This window comes from Stenella coeruleoalba (assembly GCF_951394435.1).
Source record: "Stenella coeruleoalba genome assembly, chromosome: 1".
Taxonomy (NCBI): Eukaryota; Metazoa; Chordata; class Mammalia; order Artiodactyla; family Delphinidae; genus Stenella; species Stenella coeruleoalba.
In genome coordinates, this window is record NC_137169.1 from 151,249,822 (window position 1) to 151,269,625 (window position 19,804).

General features: G+C 34.6%; 1 protein-coding gene across 31 annotated transcripts in view; it reads left to right on the plus strand.

Moving 5' to 3' along the window:
• The window catches only part of AKT3 (AKT serine/threonine kinase 3), a 395,069-nt gene that overhangs the window by 269,774 nt on the left and 105,491 nt on the right, over positions 1-19,804 (plus strand). For all 31 annotated transcript variants that reach the window (XM_079905016.1, XM_079905021.1, XM_079905022.1 and 28 more), the window contains one exon: positions 16,254-16,376. In XM_079905016.1, the coding sequence (XP_079761142.1) occupies positions 16,254-16,376 (123 nt within the window). The remainder of the gene's footprint in view (positions 1-16,253; positions 16,377-19,804) is intronic.

Consider the following 19,804-nt stretch of genomic DNA (forward strand, 5'->3'; position numbering starts at 1 on the left):
GAATGAGATCCTTGCTGGGTAGAGTAATCTTGGTTGCAGGTTCTTCTCCTTCATCACTTTAAATATGTCGTGCCAGTCCCTTCTGGCTTGCAGAGTTTCTGCTGAAAGATCAGCTGTTAACCTTATGGGGATTCCCTTGTGTGTTATTTGTTGTTTTTCCCTTGCTGCTTTTAATATGTTTTCTTTGTATTTAATTTTTGACAGTTTGATTAATATGTGTCTTGGAGTATTTCTCCTTGGATTTATCGTGTATGGAACTCTCTGTGCTTCCTGGACTTGATTAACTATTTCTTTTCCCATATTAGGGAAGTTTTCAATTATAATCTCTTCAAATATTTTCTCAGTCCCTTTCTTTTTCTCTTCTTCTTCTGGAACTCCTATAATTCGGATGTTGGTGCATTTAATGTTGTCCCAGAGGTCTCTGAGACTGTCATCAGTTCTTTTCATCCTTTTTTCTTTATTCTGCTCTGCAGTAGTTATTTCCACTATTTTATCTTCCAGGTCACTTATCCGTTCTTCTGCCTCAGTTATTCTGCTATTGATCCCTTCTAGAGTATTTTTAATTTCATTTATTGTGTTGTTCACCGTTGCTTGTTTCCTCTTTAGTTCTTCTAGGTCCTTGTTAAATGTTTCTTGAATTTTGTCTATTCTATTTCCAAGATTTTGGATCATGTTTACTATCATTATTCTGAATTCTTTTTCAGGTAGACTGCCTATTTCCTCTTCATTTGTTACGTCGGTGGGTTTTTACCTTGCTCTTTCATCTGCTGTGTGTTTTTCTATCTTCTCATTTTGCTTATCTTACTGTGTTTGGGGTCTCCTTTTTGCAGGCTGCAGGATTGTAGTTCCTGTTGTTTTTGGTGTCTGTCCCCAGTGACTAAAGTTGGTTCAGTGGGTTGTGTAGGCTTCCTGGTGGAGGGGACTAGTGCCTGTGTTCTGATGGATGAGGCTTGATCTTGTCTTTCTGGTGGGCAGGTCTACGTTTGGTTGTGTGTTTTGTGGTATCTGTGGACCTATTATGATTTTAGGCAGCCTTTCTGCTAATGGGTGGGGTTGTGTTCCTGTCTTGCTAGTTGTTTGGCATAGGGTGTCCAGCACTGTAGCTTGCTGGTCGTTGAGTGAAGCTGGGTGCTGGTGTTGAGATGGAGATCTCTGGGAGATTTTCGGCGTTTGATATTATATGTAGCTGGGGGGGTCTCTTGTGGACCAGTGTCCTGCAGTTGTCTCTCCCACCTCAGAGGCACAGCACTGACTCCTGGCTGCATCACCAAGAGCCTTTCATCCACACTGCTCAGAATAAAAGGGAGAAAAAGTAGAAAGAAAGAAAGGAAGAAAGAAAAAAGAAAGAAAGAAACGAAGAAAGGAAGGAAGAAAGCAAGAAAGAAAAGAAAGAAGGAAAGAAAGAAAGAGAAAGAAAGAAAGGAGGGAGGGAGGGAGGGAGAAAGGAAAGAAAGAACGAAAGAGTAGAAAATAAAATAAAATAAGGATAAAATACAGTTATTAAAATAAAAAATGATTATTATGAAAAAAAATTTTTTTAAAGAAAAAACAAAAAACACGGACGGATACAACCCTCAGACAAATGGTGGAAGCAGCTATACAGACAAAATCTCCCACAGAAGCATACACATACACACTCACGAAAAGAGGAAATGGGGAAAAAATAATAAATCTTGCTCTCAAAGTCCACCTCCTCAATTTGAGATGATTCGTTGTCTCTTCATGTATTCCACAGATGCAGGGTACATCAAGTTGATTGTGGAGCTTTAATCCGCTGCTCCTGAGGCTGCTGGGAGAGATTTCCCTTTCTCTTTGTTCTCACAGCTCCCGGGACTCTGCTTTGGATTTGGCCCCGCCTCTGCGTGTAGGTCGCTGGAGGGCGTCTGTTCTTTGCTCAGACAGGACGGGGTTAAAGGAGCCGCTGATGCGGGGGCTCTGGCTCACTCAGGCCGGGAGGAGGGAGGGGTACGGTGTGTAGGGCGAGTCGACGGCGGCAGAGGCCAGCGGGACGTTGCACCAGCCTAAGGCGCGCTGTGCGTTCTCCCGGGGAAGTTGTCCCTGGATCCCGGGACCCTGGCAGTGGCGGGTTGCACAGGCTCCCCAGATGGGGGGTGTGGATAGTGACCTGTGCTCGCACACAGGCTTCTTGGTGGCAGAAGCAGCAGCCTTAGCGTCTCTTGCCCGTCTCTGGGGTCCGCGCTTTTAGCCGCGGCTGGCGCCTGTCTCTGGAGCTCCTTTAAGCAGCGCTCTTAATCCCCACTCCTCACACACCAGGAAACAAAGAGGGAAGAAAAAGTCTCTTGCCTCTTCGGCAGGTCCAGTCTTTTCCCCAGACTCCCTCCTGGCTAGCCGTGGCGCCCTAACCCCCTGCAGGCTGTGTTCACACCGCCAACCCCAGGCTTCTCCCCGGGGAATGTTTTTAGTATATACTTTTATAGTATTTCAAGGCTAGTTTCCCAAAATTCATTTAGCCAATATATCTCTGCATCTAAAGTAAGAATCCAAAGACTTGACTAGCCTCAACATCTAAGATGCTTACTTTTATATCTAGAATATCAGATGAAGTGACTGAAAGTACAGGAGCTGCCCAGGCATTTATCTGTTTTCACAATTTCTCTCCATGTGGTTATGGCACAGGATGGCAATTTCAGTGTAGTCAAACTTCTTGCATAAAGGTTGGATTACCCCAGAGTGCACATTTCAAGAGAGTGAAAACAGAAGGCACAATATATGTGTAATTTGAGACCATGAAGAAAAGAAACAAAAGAAACAGGAAATGTAATGAAATAATATTTAAATATTAAAAACTCTAATCTCAAAACACAGTATATAGTCATTTGTGTTCTGCATCTTAACACAATACTTTTAATATTCATCAACAGTGTTGCATATATCGGTAGCTTATTTCTTTTTATGGCTTTATTATATGGATGGATGTATTACAATGTGTTTATATAATCTCTAGTAGATAGACATTTGGTTTTCTTGCAGTTTGGGGCTATTATGAAAAAATTTCTTGTGAATAATCCAGTACAAATCTTTGTGTGGTTGTATAGTTTCAGTTACCTTAGGTAAATATCTAGGAATACAATTTCTGTGTTATTTGGTATGTTCAACTCATAAGAAACTGCCAAATTGTACCATTTTGCATTTCTAGGATGTTACTTATCATCATCACCACACTTGGCATGGTTAGTCTTTCTTAATTTTACCCCTTCTAGTTGATGTGTATCTTATAGTTTTAGCTTGAATTTCCTGAATGATTAATGATATTGAACATGTTTTCCTGTGCTGATTTGCCATGTTATGTCTTCTTTACTGAAGTATCTGTTAAAATCTTTGGTCCGTGTTTTGATTGGGTTGTTTGTCTTCTTAATATTGAGTAATCAGACTTATTTATATATTCTAGATACAAGTAATTTATCATATATGTTTTGCAAATATTTTCTCCCAGTCTGTGTTCTGCCTTTTCATTTTTTAGCGGGGAATTTTTTTCCTGTGTATATTTTTGTTTAAGTCCGTTTTTTAAAAGTCATCTTGTTCATATGTAATTTGCATTTAGTAAACTTCACCACTTTTAAGTGTACAATTTAGTGAGTTTTGACAAATGAGTAGTTTACCATCACCACAGTCATGATATACAACAGTTCTATCACCCAAAGAAGTCTCTCATGCCCCTTTACAGTCAGTTCCTACCATCACCTCCTGTCGTCGCAACCACTGATGTGCTTTCTTGCAAGTGTCTTTTTAAGGACAAAACTTTTAAATTAGATGAAATAAGTGTTTTTCTTTTGTGGTTTGTGCATTTTGGGTTTAATTTAAAACATCTTTTCCTAACCCAAGTTTGTTAAGATTTTCTCCTATGTTTTCTTCTAGAAGTGTTAATAGTTTTTTGGACTTATATTTAGGTCTGCAGACCATTTCAAGTTAATTTTTGTTTATGGTGCTTGAGTCAGGGTTCATTTTTTTTGCAACTGGGTATTTAATTTTTCCAGCATATTTGTTGAAAAGACTATTTTTTTTTCACATTGAATTACCCTGACACCTTTGTCAAAAATCAATTGACCATATATATGTGTGAGATGTTTCTGGACTCGACTCTGTGTATTGATCTATATCCATCCATCCTTATACTTATACCTGACTGTCTTTAAGACTTTTGCTTTAGAGTAAGTATTGAAATGAGGCAGTTCAAGTCTTCTAATTTTGCTCTTCTTTTTAAAAAGTGTCTTGGCAACCCTAATATTTTCATGTAAATTATAGAATAAGCTTGTTGATTTCTACATGAAGGTCTACTGGACTTTAATTGATAGTGTAATCTGTTGATCAATTTGGGGAGAATTGACATGTTCACAGTATTGTCTTCTGATCCATGAACATGGTATATTTTTCCAATTATTTAGATCTTCTTTAATTCTTTCAACAATATCATGTAGTTTTTAGTGTACAGGTCTTGAACATTTTTTGTTAAATTTATCCTTATTTATCTTATTTTTTAATATTATAAATGATTTGTTTAAAGTTTCAAATCTGAATTGCTTGCATATAGAAATGCAGTTGATGTTTACTCATTAGCCTTGAACCCTGCATCCTTGCTCAGTTTGTCTATTTGTTTTTTCTTAAGTATGTTGAGATTCTCTTTGTAGATGATCACATCATGTGGGAGCAAAGACAGTTTTCCTTCCTCTTTTTCAGTCTCAGTGGATTTTCTCTCTTCTTGCCTTATTGAGCTAAGACCTTCAGAGCAATGTTAAATAGCAATGTAAGAGCAGACATCCTTGCCTTATACCAGATCTTAGGGCAAAAGCATTTGTACTTTTCACCATTAAGAATGTTGTTAGCTGTAGGTTTTTCATATATACCCTTTAACAAATTGAAGAAGTTCCTTTCTGTTCCCATTTTGCTAAGCTTTTTTTTTTTATAAATCATGATAGGATGTAAAATTTTGTCAAATTATTTTTTTGTATCTGTTGGGATGATCACGTGTTTTTTCTTCTTTATTCTGTTGATATCTTGAATTTCATTGTTTGTTTTATTTAATGTTAGACCAACATTGCATTTCTTAGATAAATCTCACTTAGTTATGATGTATTATCCTTTTGATATGTTGTTGAACCCAGTTTGCTAAAATTTTGTTAAGAGTTTTAAATCTTTGTTCACTAGCAATATCATTCTGTAGGGTCCCTTCTCTTCCTTACCCCGAGCAATGTCTCTGGGTTTGGATTCAGGGTAATGCTAACCTCTTAAAATGAGTCAGGCAGCATTGCTTCTTCTATTTTCTGGTAGAATTTACCAGTGAAATTTTGAGACCAAGAGTTTTCCTTGTAGGAAGGTTTTTAACAATGAAGTGAAATTTAAAAAATATATTTATGGAGGCATGCATTTTATCTATTTCTTCTTGAGTGGGCTTTGGTTGTGTGTTTCCAGGAATTTATTTCGTCTAATTTTTAAAATTTATTTGCCAAATATTGTTCAATTCCTATCTAGTTCTAGACCCTGAGAAGGCAACTGTACTCTATACAAGGTTCCTTCTCTCATGCAATTCATATTATGCAGTTATAAAGACTTATGAATGAAATTTCTTAATTGAATAATTTATACAGTTATTGTCTCAAGTTAATAGAAACTGTACTTAGAATAATAAACAGATATGCTCTAGAGACCAGAGACCTAAGTTTGAATCTCAGCTCTACCGCTTAAGAGCTATGTGATGCTAGGCAAGCTTCATAACATGCCTAAATCTTAGTTTTCTCAGCTGTATGATAGAGATAATCATTGTACCTATTTTATAACATTGTTTTAGGATTAAATAATATAATGCATGTAACTTACTTAGTATAATGCCAAACAAGTAGCAGTACTCAAAAATAGTGCCTATTGTGATAGTAATAATAACTTATATTTATTTTATTTAATCATCTATAATATGGAAATAGCATTTTGTAGCTTTTGTGATTGTTGTTAGAATGTAATATCTTAATGCTCAAAAATTGTAGTGTTTATTATTTTTATTGTGTTGGTATTGGATATATTTCAGAAATAGCCCAAATATTTCACATTATATCCTAATAGATTTAGATATTTTAAAATAATTACCTTGAGAATTTTTACTCTTTTAAAAGTATATTTTATTCTCCAAATGAAAAATCTATTAATATTTAATGTGGTAGAACTGAGCAATTTCTTTTTTAATCTTGTTAGTAGAGTTGTAATAAAATACTTTAATGTAAATTATTTTAATTATGGAAATAGAATTTAAAAAAATTTTAAAGGAACTAGTTTTGTACTTACCATATTATAAAGTATTTTCATTAGGTGACTTTTGATCCCAGAAAATTTCCTTAACTTTTCATGCCTTGCATTAATTGTTTAAAAATTAGATAGCTAGTGGGAAGCAGCTACGTAGCACAGGGAGATCAGCTTGGTGCTTTGTGACCACCTAGAGGGGTGGGATAGGGAGGGAGGGAGGGAGACGCAAGAGGGAGGAGATATGGGGATATATGTATATGTATAACTGATTCACTTTGTTATAAAGCAGAAACTAACACACCAATGTAAAGCAATTATACTCCAATAAAGATGTTAAAAAAAAAATTCCCAGCCTACAGGCTACTTTTTCCGGTATCAGGCACCTAGTTAGATTGAGAATTCTTTTTACATTTTCAGACTTGTAAGAAGAGGGCAAGAAATAGAGAAATAGGGCTTGAGGTATTTAGCTGGACATTTATAACCAAACAACTGTTTCAGAGTCCAGCCATCTGACCTTAGATCCCTTTCAATTCTCCTGAAACATCCTAAAGGTTTAATTTGTATTTTAAGAAATGTAATTTTGAACTATTTATTAAAATATGGCATTTTATCAGTATCCTTTCTGGAAGAAACTTTCTTCAAAAACTAAATGTAAATTTACACTACTTTACATTAATTTTTCTGTGTGAAATGCATAGAAACTGAGTTCAGCTTGAGAAGAGGATAGACATGATCTAGAAAACAATTAATATGAATTACCTATTAAATGTAAGTGTACTTTTATTTGATCCTATAAAAGTACATGTTTAAATGTTTGTTTTATTGTATAACTGATACCATTCCAATTGTGTAGTATAGTATTTGCTACAGACTGAATCTTTATGTCCACCCTAAACTCATATGTGGAAACCTAATCCCTAGTGTGATGGCATTTGGAGGGTGGGGCCTTTCTAGTGATTAGGTCATGAAGGTGGAGCCCTCCTGAATGGGATTAGTGCCCTTATAAGGGACACCTCAGAGAGCTCAGTTACTCCTTCCCCATTGTGAGGACACTGTGAAAAGACAGCTGTCTGTGAGCCAGGAAGCAGGTACCCGATCTGCAAGTGCATTGATCTTGGACTTCCCAGCCTCCAGAATTGTGGGAAATAAATTTCTGTGGTTTATAATTCACCCAGTCTGTGGTAATGTGTTATAACATCCCAAATGGACTAAGGCAGTATTGTTGACTAGTTTTCTTGTATGTGAACTAGAGACATTCTTTTCATCTTAGGTGTTTTTGTAAACGTAAGGGATGTGTTAATCAGCATTATTGCACAAACTCCCATGTCTCATTGCTTAATTAATTAGTTGTCTTTAGGGTACTCAGGTTCCAAGCTCAATCAATATTATGATAATGAATGTAATCATTGTAATTATTGACCCATATTGAGCATATTTTGTTATTCTCTGTTAACTGATATTTTGCTATTACAAAGGAGTGACTAAAGTTTGTATAGACAGTATTTGCAAGAAAAAAATGTAATTGAATTTAAAGTCTTAGATTGCAGTGATAGTTCTCAGGATGTTGTTTAAGTCTAGATCTTTATTTTTTTTTAAAGTTTGTTGCATATTTTTCAAAATATAACAATTTATTTTAAAGATAAACATTCCGGGTTTGTAATGAAATATAAACTTGTATATTTAGATCATTAAGGCAATCTATTAATATTTACATTACTGTATTCCCACAGCATTGCTAAGCACAACACACACACACACACACACACACACACAAACATGTAGTCATTGCTAAAAGGACTTAAATTTCTAAAGGTATGTTCCTTGCTTGAGGAGCAAAAAATTCATTTTTTTAACAAAAACAAGATTATTTAGTTATTGTATGTGATTTTTAAATGTTTCTAATAAAAATACTTTACCTTCAAAACTTTAAGCCTTATTTTCCTTATAAATAATTCTTTGGAAAGTATTTTTTAATTTAACTTTATTCTTTGCAGTACATATTTATTAAGTACCTAATATGTGCTACATGCTAGGCTTGGGGCTGAGGATGCAAAGCTATAGAGCACTTGTGCAGTCTTCCTCTTTCTCCTGTGCCTCTGCCAAGAAAAAAAAAAATTGTCAGAAGCCTGAATCAGGAAAAGCATCAACAGTATGTTTACTTAAAACCTTTATAAAATTTCTCCCATTATGAAAGTAACAACAGTACATGTACATTGCTGAAAACATCAAAAAGTTATTTCAGTTCAATTGATAAAATACTTATTTATTGACTGCGTGCTACAAGCTAGTCACTGTGCTATGTACTTAGTACGTGGCGTGAGGAAGACAGATGGTCTCACATTTAGGAAAGTATAATGCTCTGGGAAATGGATATTAAATTATTACAGGTAATTTTCAAGGTATAAAACAGAAAAAAAATACTCTAAATCTTACCATCTAGCAATGATCACTATTACCATATTAGTGTATTTTCCTGTTTTTATACTGTACCCATAATTTCCATTTTATTTAATATTGTAAAATACATACTAGTTGCCTAGTAATTAATTATGCAGATGTAATTTATTAAATCCTTACTATATTTTTGAACGTTTAGATTGTTTCCATTACTTAACCAACTTTACTTAAGTATAAGCTACATACAATAAAATGCACTCACTTTAAGTATACATAACTTATATGACTTTTGACAAACATCTATGCATGTAGTCCCCATTACAAAAAGATGCAGAACATTTCCACTGCCACAGAAAGTTCTGCTATTCCTCTTTGCAGTCAGTCTTCCCTGTCTCATTCTGTCATCTCCTGCTCCTATACCTGGCCCTAGGCAACTACTGATCTGCTTTCTGACACTAAAGATTTGATTTACCTTTTCTAAAATTTCACAGAAATGGAATCATACAATATGTACTCTTTTATGTCTGTTTCTGTTTCTTTTGCTAAGCCTAACGTTTTTGAGATTATCCATGTCTCAGTAGTTTGTTCCTTCATTGCTGAGTCATGAGCATGCTATATCAATGTTTTTTAATCTGTCCTGCTTTTGGTGTACATTTGGATTGTTTCTAGTCATCGCCTACTATGAATAAAGCTGATATGCACATACATGTACAAGTTTTCTTTTTTCTTGGCTAAATACTGGGGAGTATAATTGTTGAGTTTATAATAAGCATATGTTTACATTTTGAAAAATTCCAAAACTGTTTACCAAAGTAGTTGTGTCATTTTGCATTCCTAGTATCAATGCCGCAAGAATTCTAGTTGTTTCATATCCATACCAACTCTTGGTGTGGTCAGTCTTTTTAATTTTAGTCATTCTAATGTGTATATAGAAGTATATTATTGCGGTTGGTTTTGAGTTGCATTTTTCTGATGACTAATGATATTAAATATATTCTCACATATTGGCCATTTGCATACATTTTTTTACCTGTATGTTCGAATATTTTGTCTATTTATTAATTGGGTTATCTTATTGTTAAATTATAATAGATCTTTATATATTCTGGTTACAAATACTTTGCCAAATGAGTGTATTATAAATAGTTCCTCTCAGACTGTACCTTGCCTTTTCATTGTCTCAGTGATGTTTTCTGAGCAACAGAAGTTTTAAATTTTGAAATCCAATTTATCAGTTTGTCTTCTTTGTTTTTTTTAAATACTATCTAAGAAATCTTTGTCTATCATGGATGACAAATATTTTCCCCTATATTTCCTTTTATAACTTTTATAATTGTGCTATTACATTTAGGTTTATGATATTTTTTATTTTTATGTATGCTGTAAACTAAGGATTGAAGTTCATTTTTTACCCCATGTGGATATTTGGTTATTCCAGAATCTATTGTTGAAAAGTCTATCCTTTGCCCCATTGAATGACCTTGACACCTTTGGCATATGTGTGTGTCCTTTGCTCTAACACTTTTGACATATGTGTGTGTCCTTTGCTCTAACACTAATACTGCTGAACTATAGAGGCAGTATCCTCAAGGACTCTAGTGGGTGCCACATTTCTTAAGAAGTTTTTCCATTTTGCCTGGTAAGAACAAAAAGTATTTTTAGCTCTATGAGCCTGTGATTTTTTTCACCTGATTCTTTCCAATGGCTCTTTTCCCTGGCCTCAGAATTTTCCTCATATACATGTGCTGATTAGTAAGACTCAGAGGCAGTTCATTGCAGGTCCCTGGAGTTCTCCTCTTTGTGGTTCTCTGCCTCATGAATTACAGCTACTTTGGTCTCCCCAGTCTCTGAACTCTCTATTCTTACTTCAAGAATTCCACAGGTTCTGTTTTGGTTTTCTTTCCCTGTGTTACATTCTGGATGGTCTCTCTAGGCAGCAAGCTGGAACAACCATAATTACCACCTTGTTTCCCTTTTCTTTGGAGTCACTGTACCTTGAAGCCTAATGCTTAATGTATGAAAATCCTTGTTTTATTTATTTTATATCATGGTCAAAACAGAAGTCTCTAACCTTTATATTTTATGGATATTTCCACTGGGTGCAAAATTTTAGGATGTGTTTTTTTTCTTTCAGCAATTTGGACATATTGTTCCATTGTCCTTTCACTTATATAGTTTCTGAGAAGAAGTCTGGGGAAATTCTCCTATTTGTTCTTCTGTATGTATTGTGTTTTTTTCCCTTCAGAATTTTTAAAAGATTTTCTGTCACTGGTTTTTCAGCAATTTTAGTGTGATCTGACTGTTATGTTCTGAGTATTCATGCCTGTTTGTTAGTTTTTATCTCACTGAGTTTCGTTGAAATACCTAGTCTGTGCATTTATCTTTTTTATCCTAATTTGGAAAAATTCAGTCATTATTTTGCAGATGTCTCCCTCTCTCTTTCAGGATCTGCTGTTATCCATATGTTAGACTCCTTGACACTGTTCAAGAGGTTGCTGAGATTTTTTTTTTTCAGGTGCAATTTATATAGTTTTCTTCTGCTATGATTTCTTGTTCATTTGTCTTTTCTCTTGCAGTGTCTAATCTGTTGTTAATCCCATCTAGTGAAATTTTTATTCAGATATTATATGTTTCATCTTTAAACATCCTATTTATTTCTATTTCCCATTATCTCTTCTTTATGTTCCTGTACTGCTTTAAAGTTACTGTCTATTAATACCATCATCTCTGTTATTTTTGAGGTCTGTGTCTAATGACTGACTTTTTTGTTGGTGATGGGTCATATTTTCCTGCATCTTCTCATGTCTAGTAATTGTTGATTGTATACTAGATACTTTGATTTTACTTGAGTGTTTAGATTTTGTTATCTTCCTTCAAAGAGTGTTACATCTTGTTCTGGAGAGCAGTTATTTGCAAATATGATATTTTACACTCTTGTTTGTTAGCTTTGTTAATGTATGGTTTAGCTTTTACTCCGACTTCTTTGAAATATCTACTGAATGCCTGCATGTTCAATAATGACACTCTTCTGACTTTTCTCCAAAGTTAAGCAAATATTGTGGCACCATTTATTAAATGGTCATTTTTTCCCCATATACTTCATATCCTTATGTGTAATCATCAACTTTACCATATTCTAAATTTTTATAAAGTAACCTGTTTCTGGCCACCTGATTTCATTGATATTTCTTTTAATTTGTATGCCTATTCCATATGAATTGTAGCTTTATAGTATCTCTCAATTTCTTCAGACAGAAGTTTTCTTGAGAGCATTAATATATTGAGCAAAAATCTTCTATTTCAATAATATCTTGGCTCATTTCATTCATTTTTTCTAAAAGAGTCACATACCATTTCTACCTTTATATTCTCTTCTTAGCCCACCTAAGTATGACATCTCTTCCCCGAAAGGTAACATATGACCTAATTCCTATGCCTGGTAAATGTTAATTTCCTTCCTGAAACTTTCTTTTCCTTTATTCTTCAGGTATTCATTCTGTTTGTATTTCTTTTAGGACTCTATCTTAATATCCTGTTCTGCTTCTTTTTCCTGTCCTTTTGTGCAGTCATACCCTAAAATTCTGACCTTAACTCTGTTTGCAGTTTCTACTAAATTTCTGGGCTATACCTTGCTTCCTTGGTGTCAACACTATCCTTTATATAAATGACTCACACATTTACCTTTATACCCTTTGGTCCCATAGTTCTGAAGCTGTGCTATCAAGTTCTTATTTAAATGTCAACAGGTCAAAATAAAATCCATTGCTCGTCTGTCTCCATCCCCATTCTTTTCCTTTACACTGCTGGCAGCAACACCTACTCAGCCATCCTTAGGGAAACTTCAACACTGTTGCTCTCTGCCTTTGCCCAAATGGTGAAAGCTAGTTCCCTCTGGAATATTGACTCTTGAAAGGTCTGTTACTAGCACTAATGTTCCTCAGAAGCTCTTATCCAGCTCAAAGGTTACTTCTTATATTACCAAACATACTTATTCACTTCTTTAAGTGTGCTTTCTATTTTATAACTACATATTTTAGTGGAATTATTTATATATCTGGTTGTTCTAACCAAATAGTGATATTCTTTCAGATTGGTACCATTTCCTCTCATAGTGTGTGCAGCTTTTTCACAGTGGTTGTACTGAATTGATGTTCAGTAAGTTTTGTTGCACTTTATGAATTGTTTATCTGACTACTGTAGTCTCAGATTTTTTTAATTGATTCTCTAGTTGCTGCCAGAGTTGTGTACTTAAAATTATGCTAATTTTTTTCGGACTTTCCTGGTGGCACAGTGGTTAAGAATCCTCCTGCCAATGCAGGGGACATGTGTTTAAGCCCTGGTCCAGGAAGATCCCACATGCTGCGGAGCAGCTAAGCCCATGTGCAACAATTACTAAGCCTGCACTCTAGAGCCTGCGAGCCACAACTACTGAGCCCACGTGCCACAACTACTGAAGCCTGTGCTCCTAGAGCCCATGCTCCGCAACAAGAGAAGCCTGCACACCACAACAAAGAGTATCCCCCACTCGCCACAACTAGAGAAAGTCAATGCGCAGCAACAAAGACCCAACACAGCCAAGAATAAATAAATAAAATTATGCTAAAATTTTTAACCCAAATGTCTTTGACACTTCTTATCTACAAAATTAATCTCTAAACCATATCATGGCAGTCAAGGTCCTAAACAATCTGGCCTCATCTTTGTGGGGTTTTTTTTGTTTTTTTCTTTTTTTTGCTTAAGTTCTGTCATTATCATGAATGTGTATTATTGTTCTTCAGCTACATGCCCTCCCTATGTGTTGTTTCCTTGCCATTACTATTTTTTTTCTTTAGAATTAATTTCTTCTACATACATCTATTAATTACCTCCTATGTTGATGGACTATACTAGGCTGTGGTCAAAATATTAAGAAGGATAGAACTTGTGGTCAAATATTAAGGTGGATATTAAGAGGGATTAATTTGTTCCACATACATTTATTAATTACCTACTATGTTGATGTACTATTACTAGGCTGTGGTCAAAATATTAAGATGGATAAAACTTGCACTGTTTTGTATGCTTCCCGTATATTCTCCATTTGTGAAAAATCCATCCTTCAAAACGTGAGATGCTACCTTATCTGTGAAGTCTCCTCAGATCATTCCAATAAAGATTAATCATCCTTTGCCTCCAAAGCATTTTTAATATTGCTTTGTTACAGAATTTCTCATAGCTCTCTTGTTTTTTATCTGTGCATATATCTCCTTCATCGTGTTGAATTTCTTAAGGTCAGGGATTATGTCTTAATCACTATTATATGCCCTCTTTTTCTCTTCCCAGTGTCCAGTAACAGTGACTTTAACATAATTGATGCTCACTAAATGGAAAGTTGGTTCAAAGCCAAGGTAGAAACTTAGAAGGAATATTCAGAGAAAATCAGGAGAGTTGTAGTACCAAAGCCAAGGAATGTTTATAAGAAGGAGAGGGTAATAAGTGATGTTCTAAGCTCCAGAACGAGAGGTTCTTGATTATGTTAACAGGAATAAGTTCCATAAAGTAGCAAGGGTAGACATCAGAGGAGAGCAGATTGAGAAATAAATAGAGTTCTTCTCCTTAAGTAGCTTTTTTTTTTTTTAGCTGATATTTTTACAGAAATTGGCTGGAAGACAAATTGAAGATTTATGGTCTAAATAAAGATCTAGAAGCCTGCATGTATTATGTTGATTTAGGGAAGATCTATATCTTTTGTATTGTAGATGAGTGGGTACTAGGCTTGACATTTGAAGAAAATTTAGAAATCTAACTACTACTTTCATCTCGTTAGAAGACTACCATAAATCTGGGTCACAGGGGTTCCTTTGTCAAAATTAGTTATATTTTGTATTAAAGGATGACAGAAATTACTTTGACCTAGAAATATTTCAAAATGGTTTTACTGATGATCCATGCTTCTTTCTACTTCCTGTCTTTGTTTGAATGGTAGAGCATTAATAACATGTATGTGCCTGTATAAAATGAATGAATTTTGAAGCATATCCCTGAGTAATTTTATACATTGGTTTGATTTTTGGCATAGTATATTTGGTCATTTATAAGACACATTGAACATTTCTTCAGTCAGAGTGCCTTTTATATTTGATGGTGTGTCATAGTTTTAATTGACCTCATTATTTTTCTTGGTATTAACATAGAAAGTTGGTGGAGTTGCAATCAACAGCATCTTAGATTTGATAAAATATGACAATATAGTAGAGAGCATTAAAGTTTAGAGACTATCTGCCAAACATTTTAGTTTTACTATAAGTAATTTTGAACCAGTCTTTTTTGGCAATAGTTACATGATATTACCTCTTCTCTCTTTACTGTGACAATGGGTTAGGCATAAATTTTATCTTAAAATAATGATAAACTCTTAAGTGGAGTTGGAGGTGGGAAAAGGGAAGATGGAATCTATAGAGAACCTCTTTTATGTTACCTAAATTATGATTTGGTGTGTGAGAAACAAATCTCAGTTAACCATAATTCTTATAAATTTGTAGAAGCAGTTTGTAGAAGTAATCTATGTGAAAATATAGTTAATTTCTGATCTTGCAGTCAAGAATACATTGACTGATTGGTTCATTTCTTTAATCAAAGACATGTATTGAGTACCTACTGTGATACTCGGCAGTGTACTCAGCACTGCGAACCATCTTTTGTTGTTCTTGGTGGATTTCTTAATACAGTGAAACAGTACACAAAAAGGTCAGTAGTCAATTCATAATGCCTGAAACCGGCTCCTTCCTCATATACATTATTGAACTGAGAGCTGAGACGGGCAGTTTCTTAAATAAAGAGGCTGTCTAAATGGAGAGCTGGATGCTTGACCACAGTGAGAACCCAATAAATATTTGTTGACTGTTGTTAACAGGAAATGGATGGGCTTATAGTTTTAAGTGATTACATGAGAAAAGATTGGTGTCATAGTTAATTATTATTGAAATAGGAAGAGTATGCATTGAGAACTATTAGGGGAATAATGGGAGCTTCTCAGTCCATTTTGGGCATTACTAACATAAATTGAAAATGTAAAGCCTCACAGTTTCTCATTGCAGAAAACATGGATTTAAACATTGAAAGCATTTCTAGAGGTATCATGATGAATCAAGAGTTGTAGAATTTAACAAGTTCACATAAATAAGGTTCCACAAATCAGCAGTCCTTTCTTTGAAATCAAGTGTAACTGAGATAATTAAGTCGAAATATTCCATCTATGCTTATGTGCATTTATTTTAATAAAGTCTCAATACCTAATCCTTGAAAGAGTGAAGCAACAGTATACTGAGGGGGAGATGTAATCTGATGATGCATACTTTTTCCTCTGGTAACTGAAGGTTAAATGGGTAGCAAGCAGAATGCCTTAAACAAGATTGGTATATTGATTAAAGTGCTGATTTAACAGCTCGCAGTCTCCCCTTGGAAACCTGGAAAAGATAAGCCAGCTGCTGTCTAAGACTGCTCAGTGTCCGCTGAGAGTACACTATCTATCATCACAATATGGTGATGAGAGGTGTTTTATGTTTGTGTTAATTTCCCCCACTAAATCAGTAATTATTACAATCCTGTCCCTGCTGTTTACCCTGCAGCTGTTTTTCCATTTGTCGAGAGAGAGGGTGTTCTCTGAGGACCGCACACGTTTCTATGGTGCAGAAATTGTCTCTGCCTTGGACTATCTACATTCCGGAAAGATTGTGTACCGTGATCTCAAGGTAAAAAAGAAAAGTAATCAGAATTTGTTTTTGCAGAGGCTGTAGGGACAAACACAAAGTAATTACAAAGTTACACAGTTTGGAGAAAAGCAGATTTAGTTGGGAAATAAAACCACTCTGTTTAAGAATTTGCTTCACTGTATTTGACAGGAAATTTCATTCACTGATAAATGTGTAGTAGTTTTATGTCTGAGTTTTTGACATGCTAAATAAGTTCTTCTTGACTGCTCTGATCAAATATGATCTATCAATAATAGTTTCATTTTTCTGAAAGTGTAATGAGTAATGTTAAACATCTGATTATTAGTCAAGTAACTTTGCAAGTGACATTTTAAAATAAATTTCATTATTATATTCTAACATCCTGTGATGTATTACGAAGAAATTTTTATAATAAGATTACTTGGGAAAATATTTGATTTGGTATTAAATTTTTAGTGGGTTTATATACCTGAAGCATTTTAATATAGCCTTTTATCAATTTGTTTAATTTCCATTTTGAAAAGCACTGTATTTGTTTTATCAGTAATAGTGACTTTATTTCTCTAAGTTTCTTTCTGTTAAGACCCTCAGAATAGCTCAGGGATTGGCAAACTTTCTGTGAAGGCCAGATAGTAAATATTTTAGGCTTTGCTGCTCTTACAGTGTCTTTTACAACTCCTCAGTGCTGCTGTTGTAGGGTGAAAGCAGCCACAGACAATATGTAAATGAGCGTGTCTGGCTGTGTTCCAGTAAAACTTTAATTACAAAAACAGGCAGTAGGCAAGATTTCACCTACAAGCCATATTTTGCTGACCCCCGGAGTAACTCATAAAAGATAGCAGTAATTCTCGTGACACTGTTTTGAATTAGATTGGTCATATTAAGGAAATTTGTACCATGACACACTCTGAACAAGTTCTAAATGTGACAATCTTACTTTCTTAAAAAGTAAATCATATGATAATCTTGACCTATTAAAATCTGACACAGAATTGCTTTATTTATCAAGTACTAGTTCATTTAAAATATGATTTGTAGAGATAGAAGTTATACTAGTCTTTTATGAAATTCTGTTTCTATGAAATAAGGTATATATTTACATATTATAGCACATAAGAGAAATCACAATTATCCCCTCACTCCCATTCACTCCTTTTTAAACACCTGTGATTCTTAAGTTATCTAATTATTTAAGCAGTTGTCTAAGTTATTTTAAGATGTTGCTATCATATACATTTGTATTATGAATGCTCCCTAAGAAGTAACTATCTCAAAAAATATTATTTTACATGATGACAGTGAAATATAGTATGTATTTTTTTAACATCTTTATTGGAGTATAATTGCTCTACAATGGTGTGTTAGTTTCTGCTTTATAACAAAGTGAATCAGCCATACATATACATATATCCCCATATCTCCTCCCTCTTGCGTCTCCCTCCCACCCTCCCTATCCTATCCCTCTAGGTGGTCACAAAGCACCGAGCTGATCTCCCTGTGCTATGTGACTGCTTCCCACTAGCTATCGTTTTACTTTTGGTCGTGTATATATGTCCATGCCACTCTCTCATTTCATCCCAGCTTACCCTTCCCCCTCCCTATGTCCTCAATTCCAAGTCCATTCTCTATGTCTGCATCTTTATTCCTATCCTGCCCCTAGGTTCTTCAGCACCTTTTTTTTTTTTTTTTTAGATTCCATATATAGGTGTTAGCGTATGGTATTTTTTCTCTTTCTGACTTACTTCACTCTGTATGACAGACTCTAGGTCCATCCACCTCACTACAAATAACTCAGTTTCGCTTCTTTTTATGGCTGAGTAATATTCCATTGTATATATGTGCCACATCTTCTTTATTGTTTTATTTCTTAACATATTATTGGTTAAAGAAGCTATAAAATTCTGTTTTTAGGAAAAATGAACTATGCAACTATATCTATATCAGGGATTATCAACTAAGTGCCCAAATAGACCAGAGGTGGATATGAATCAACAATATGATTATATTTAGCCTGCAGCTTTTTATAGCCAGGAGTGGCAGAATTCAGCATCCCTATATCTGATGTCTGAATGGCCAAATAATCCTATAATGTTTAAATGTCTTGAATCCAGAGTTTTAAAAAAGAATTTAGTTATACGGTATGATAAAACATAATTTATATAGCATTTCCAAATTTACTTAGAAGTAGTTAGCTCTTCTCTGCCTGATCTACTCCCCCCCACCATTCCCACTTTATATTTTATGAATTCTGTTTGTAGGGAGAAGGAGGAGGATTTCGTGGATTTAAGAAAATGAGAATAATTTTGAAGTACTTAGTAATGTATCCAAAATGCTTAAAGCTGGAAGATGGAATTATTAGTCTAAAGAAACAGAAGAGTACTCACTTGATTGCTAGCATTGATTAAGGAATGATATAATTGGGATGGTTTTGGTCAGTATCTCCATTGATCATTTCTCATTAATGAATCAACATATTGGTACATTGAAGTTCATTTAATGAGTTTTGTTGCTCCATCCTTTCTGATGATGAAATTAGACTAAATTTATTAAGCCACAGTGCTAATACTTGGTATGTGAATACCAGCCATGTAGTTACCATATAAACAGACCACTAACTTTATTAGACAATTAAGTGGCCTCTGCTCTCTAAATTTATTTACTTTTTAATATAACCTTAAGTTAAAGGTCTAAGTAAATGTATAGCATTGGACAGAATCCATGGAACATACACCGAGAAGAATGGATAATGTAAAAAGTCAGACATTCAAAATTTATACGTGTTGTTTGTATCCATATTGCACATGATAGAATGAGATCTTTAGGTAGAGTCGTAGAAATTTAGAGCTGACCCATAGTTTACAGCTGAGCTTATTGAAGACTAGAAGCCTAGTAAGGGATTTACTCAAAGTAATGGACTACGTTGCTGACATAGTCAAGATTATTGGATTCCATGAATCCTAGCTCCAGGTATAATGTTCTTTTTATTACACCATTCTGCCTTTCTAGAGATGAAATGAACTTTAGGTGGGGGAATTCATTGGATTAATTCTAGGAGATCTTTGTAAATCTAAAATTTGAATAAAGCTGCCAAAGATAAGAGAAGGAATGTTTTAAATATATTTATACAAAATATATTCAAAATAGCATTATCAAAACCTGATTTAGGTACCCACTTTGATTTGTCTCAGATTGGTCTCTGTCTTCTCCTTACTAATAACCTTGTGTTTATTCAAATACAAATCCACTTGAGTTACTTATGGTAGCTGCACCTCTCAAGTAAATCAGTACCTGTTTGCCACTGACCCATTCATCATTAGAGGCAAAGCCTAATTTCATGTGCAAGTTAATTTAAGACATTTTATCAGTTCATAGTTCCTAATAAATTGGTGTTCACAGCAACAGATACATTATTGCAACTTTTGTTGTAGTTTAAAAAGTTAGTTTGC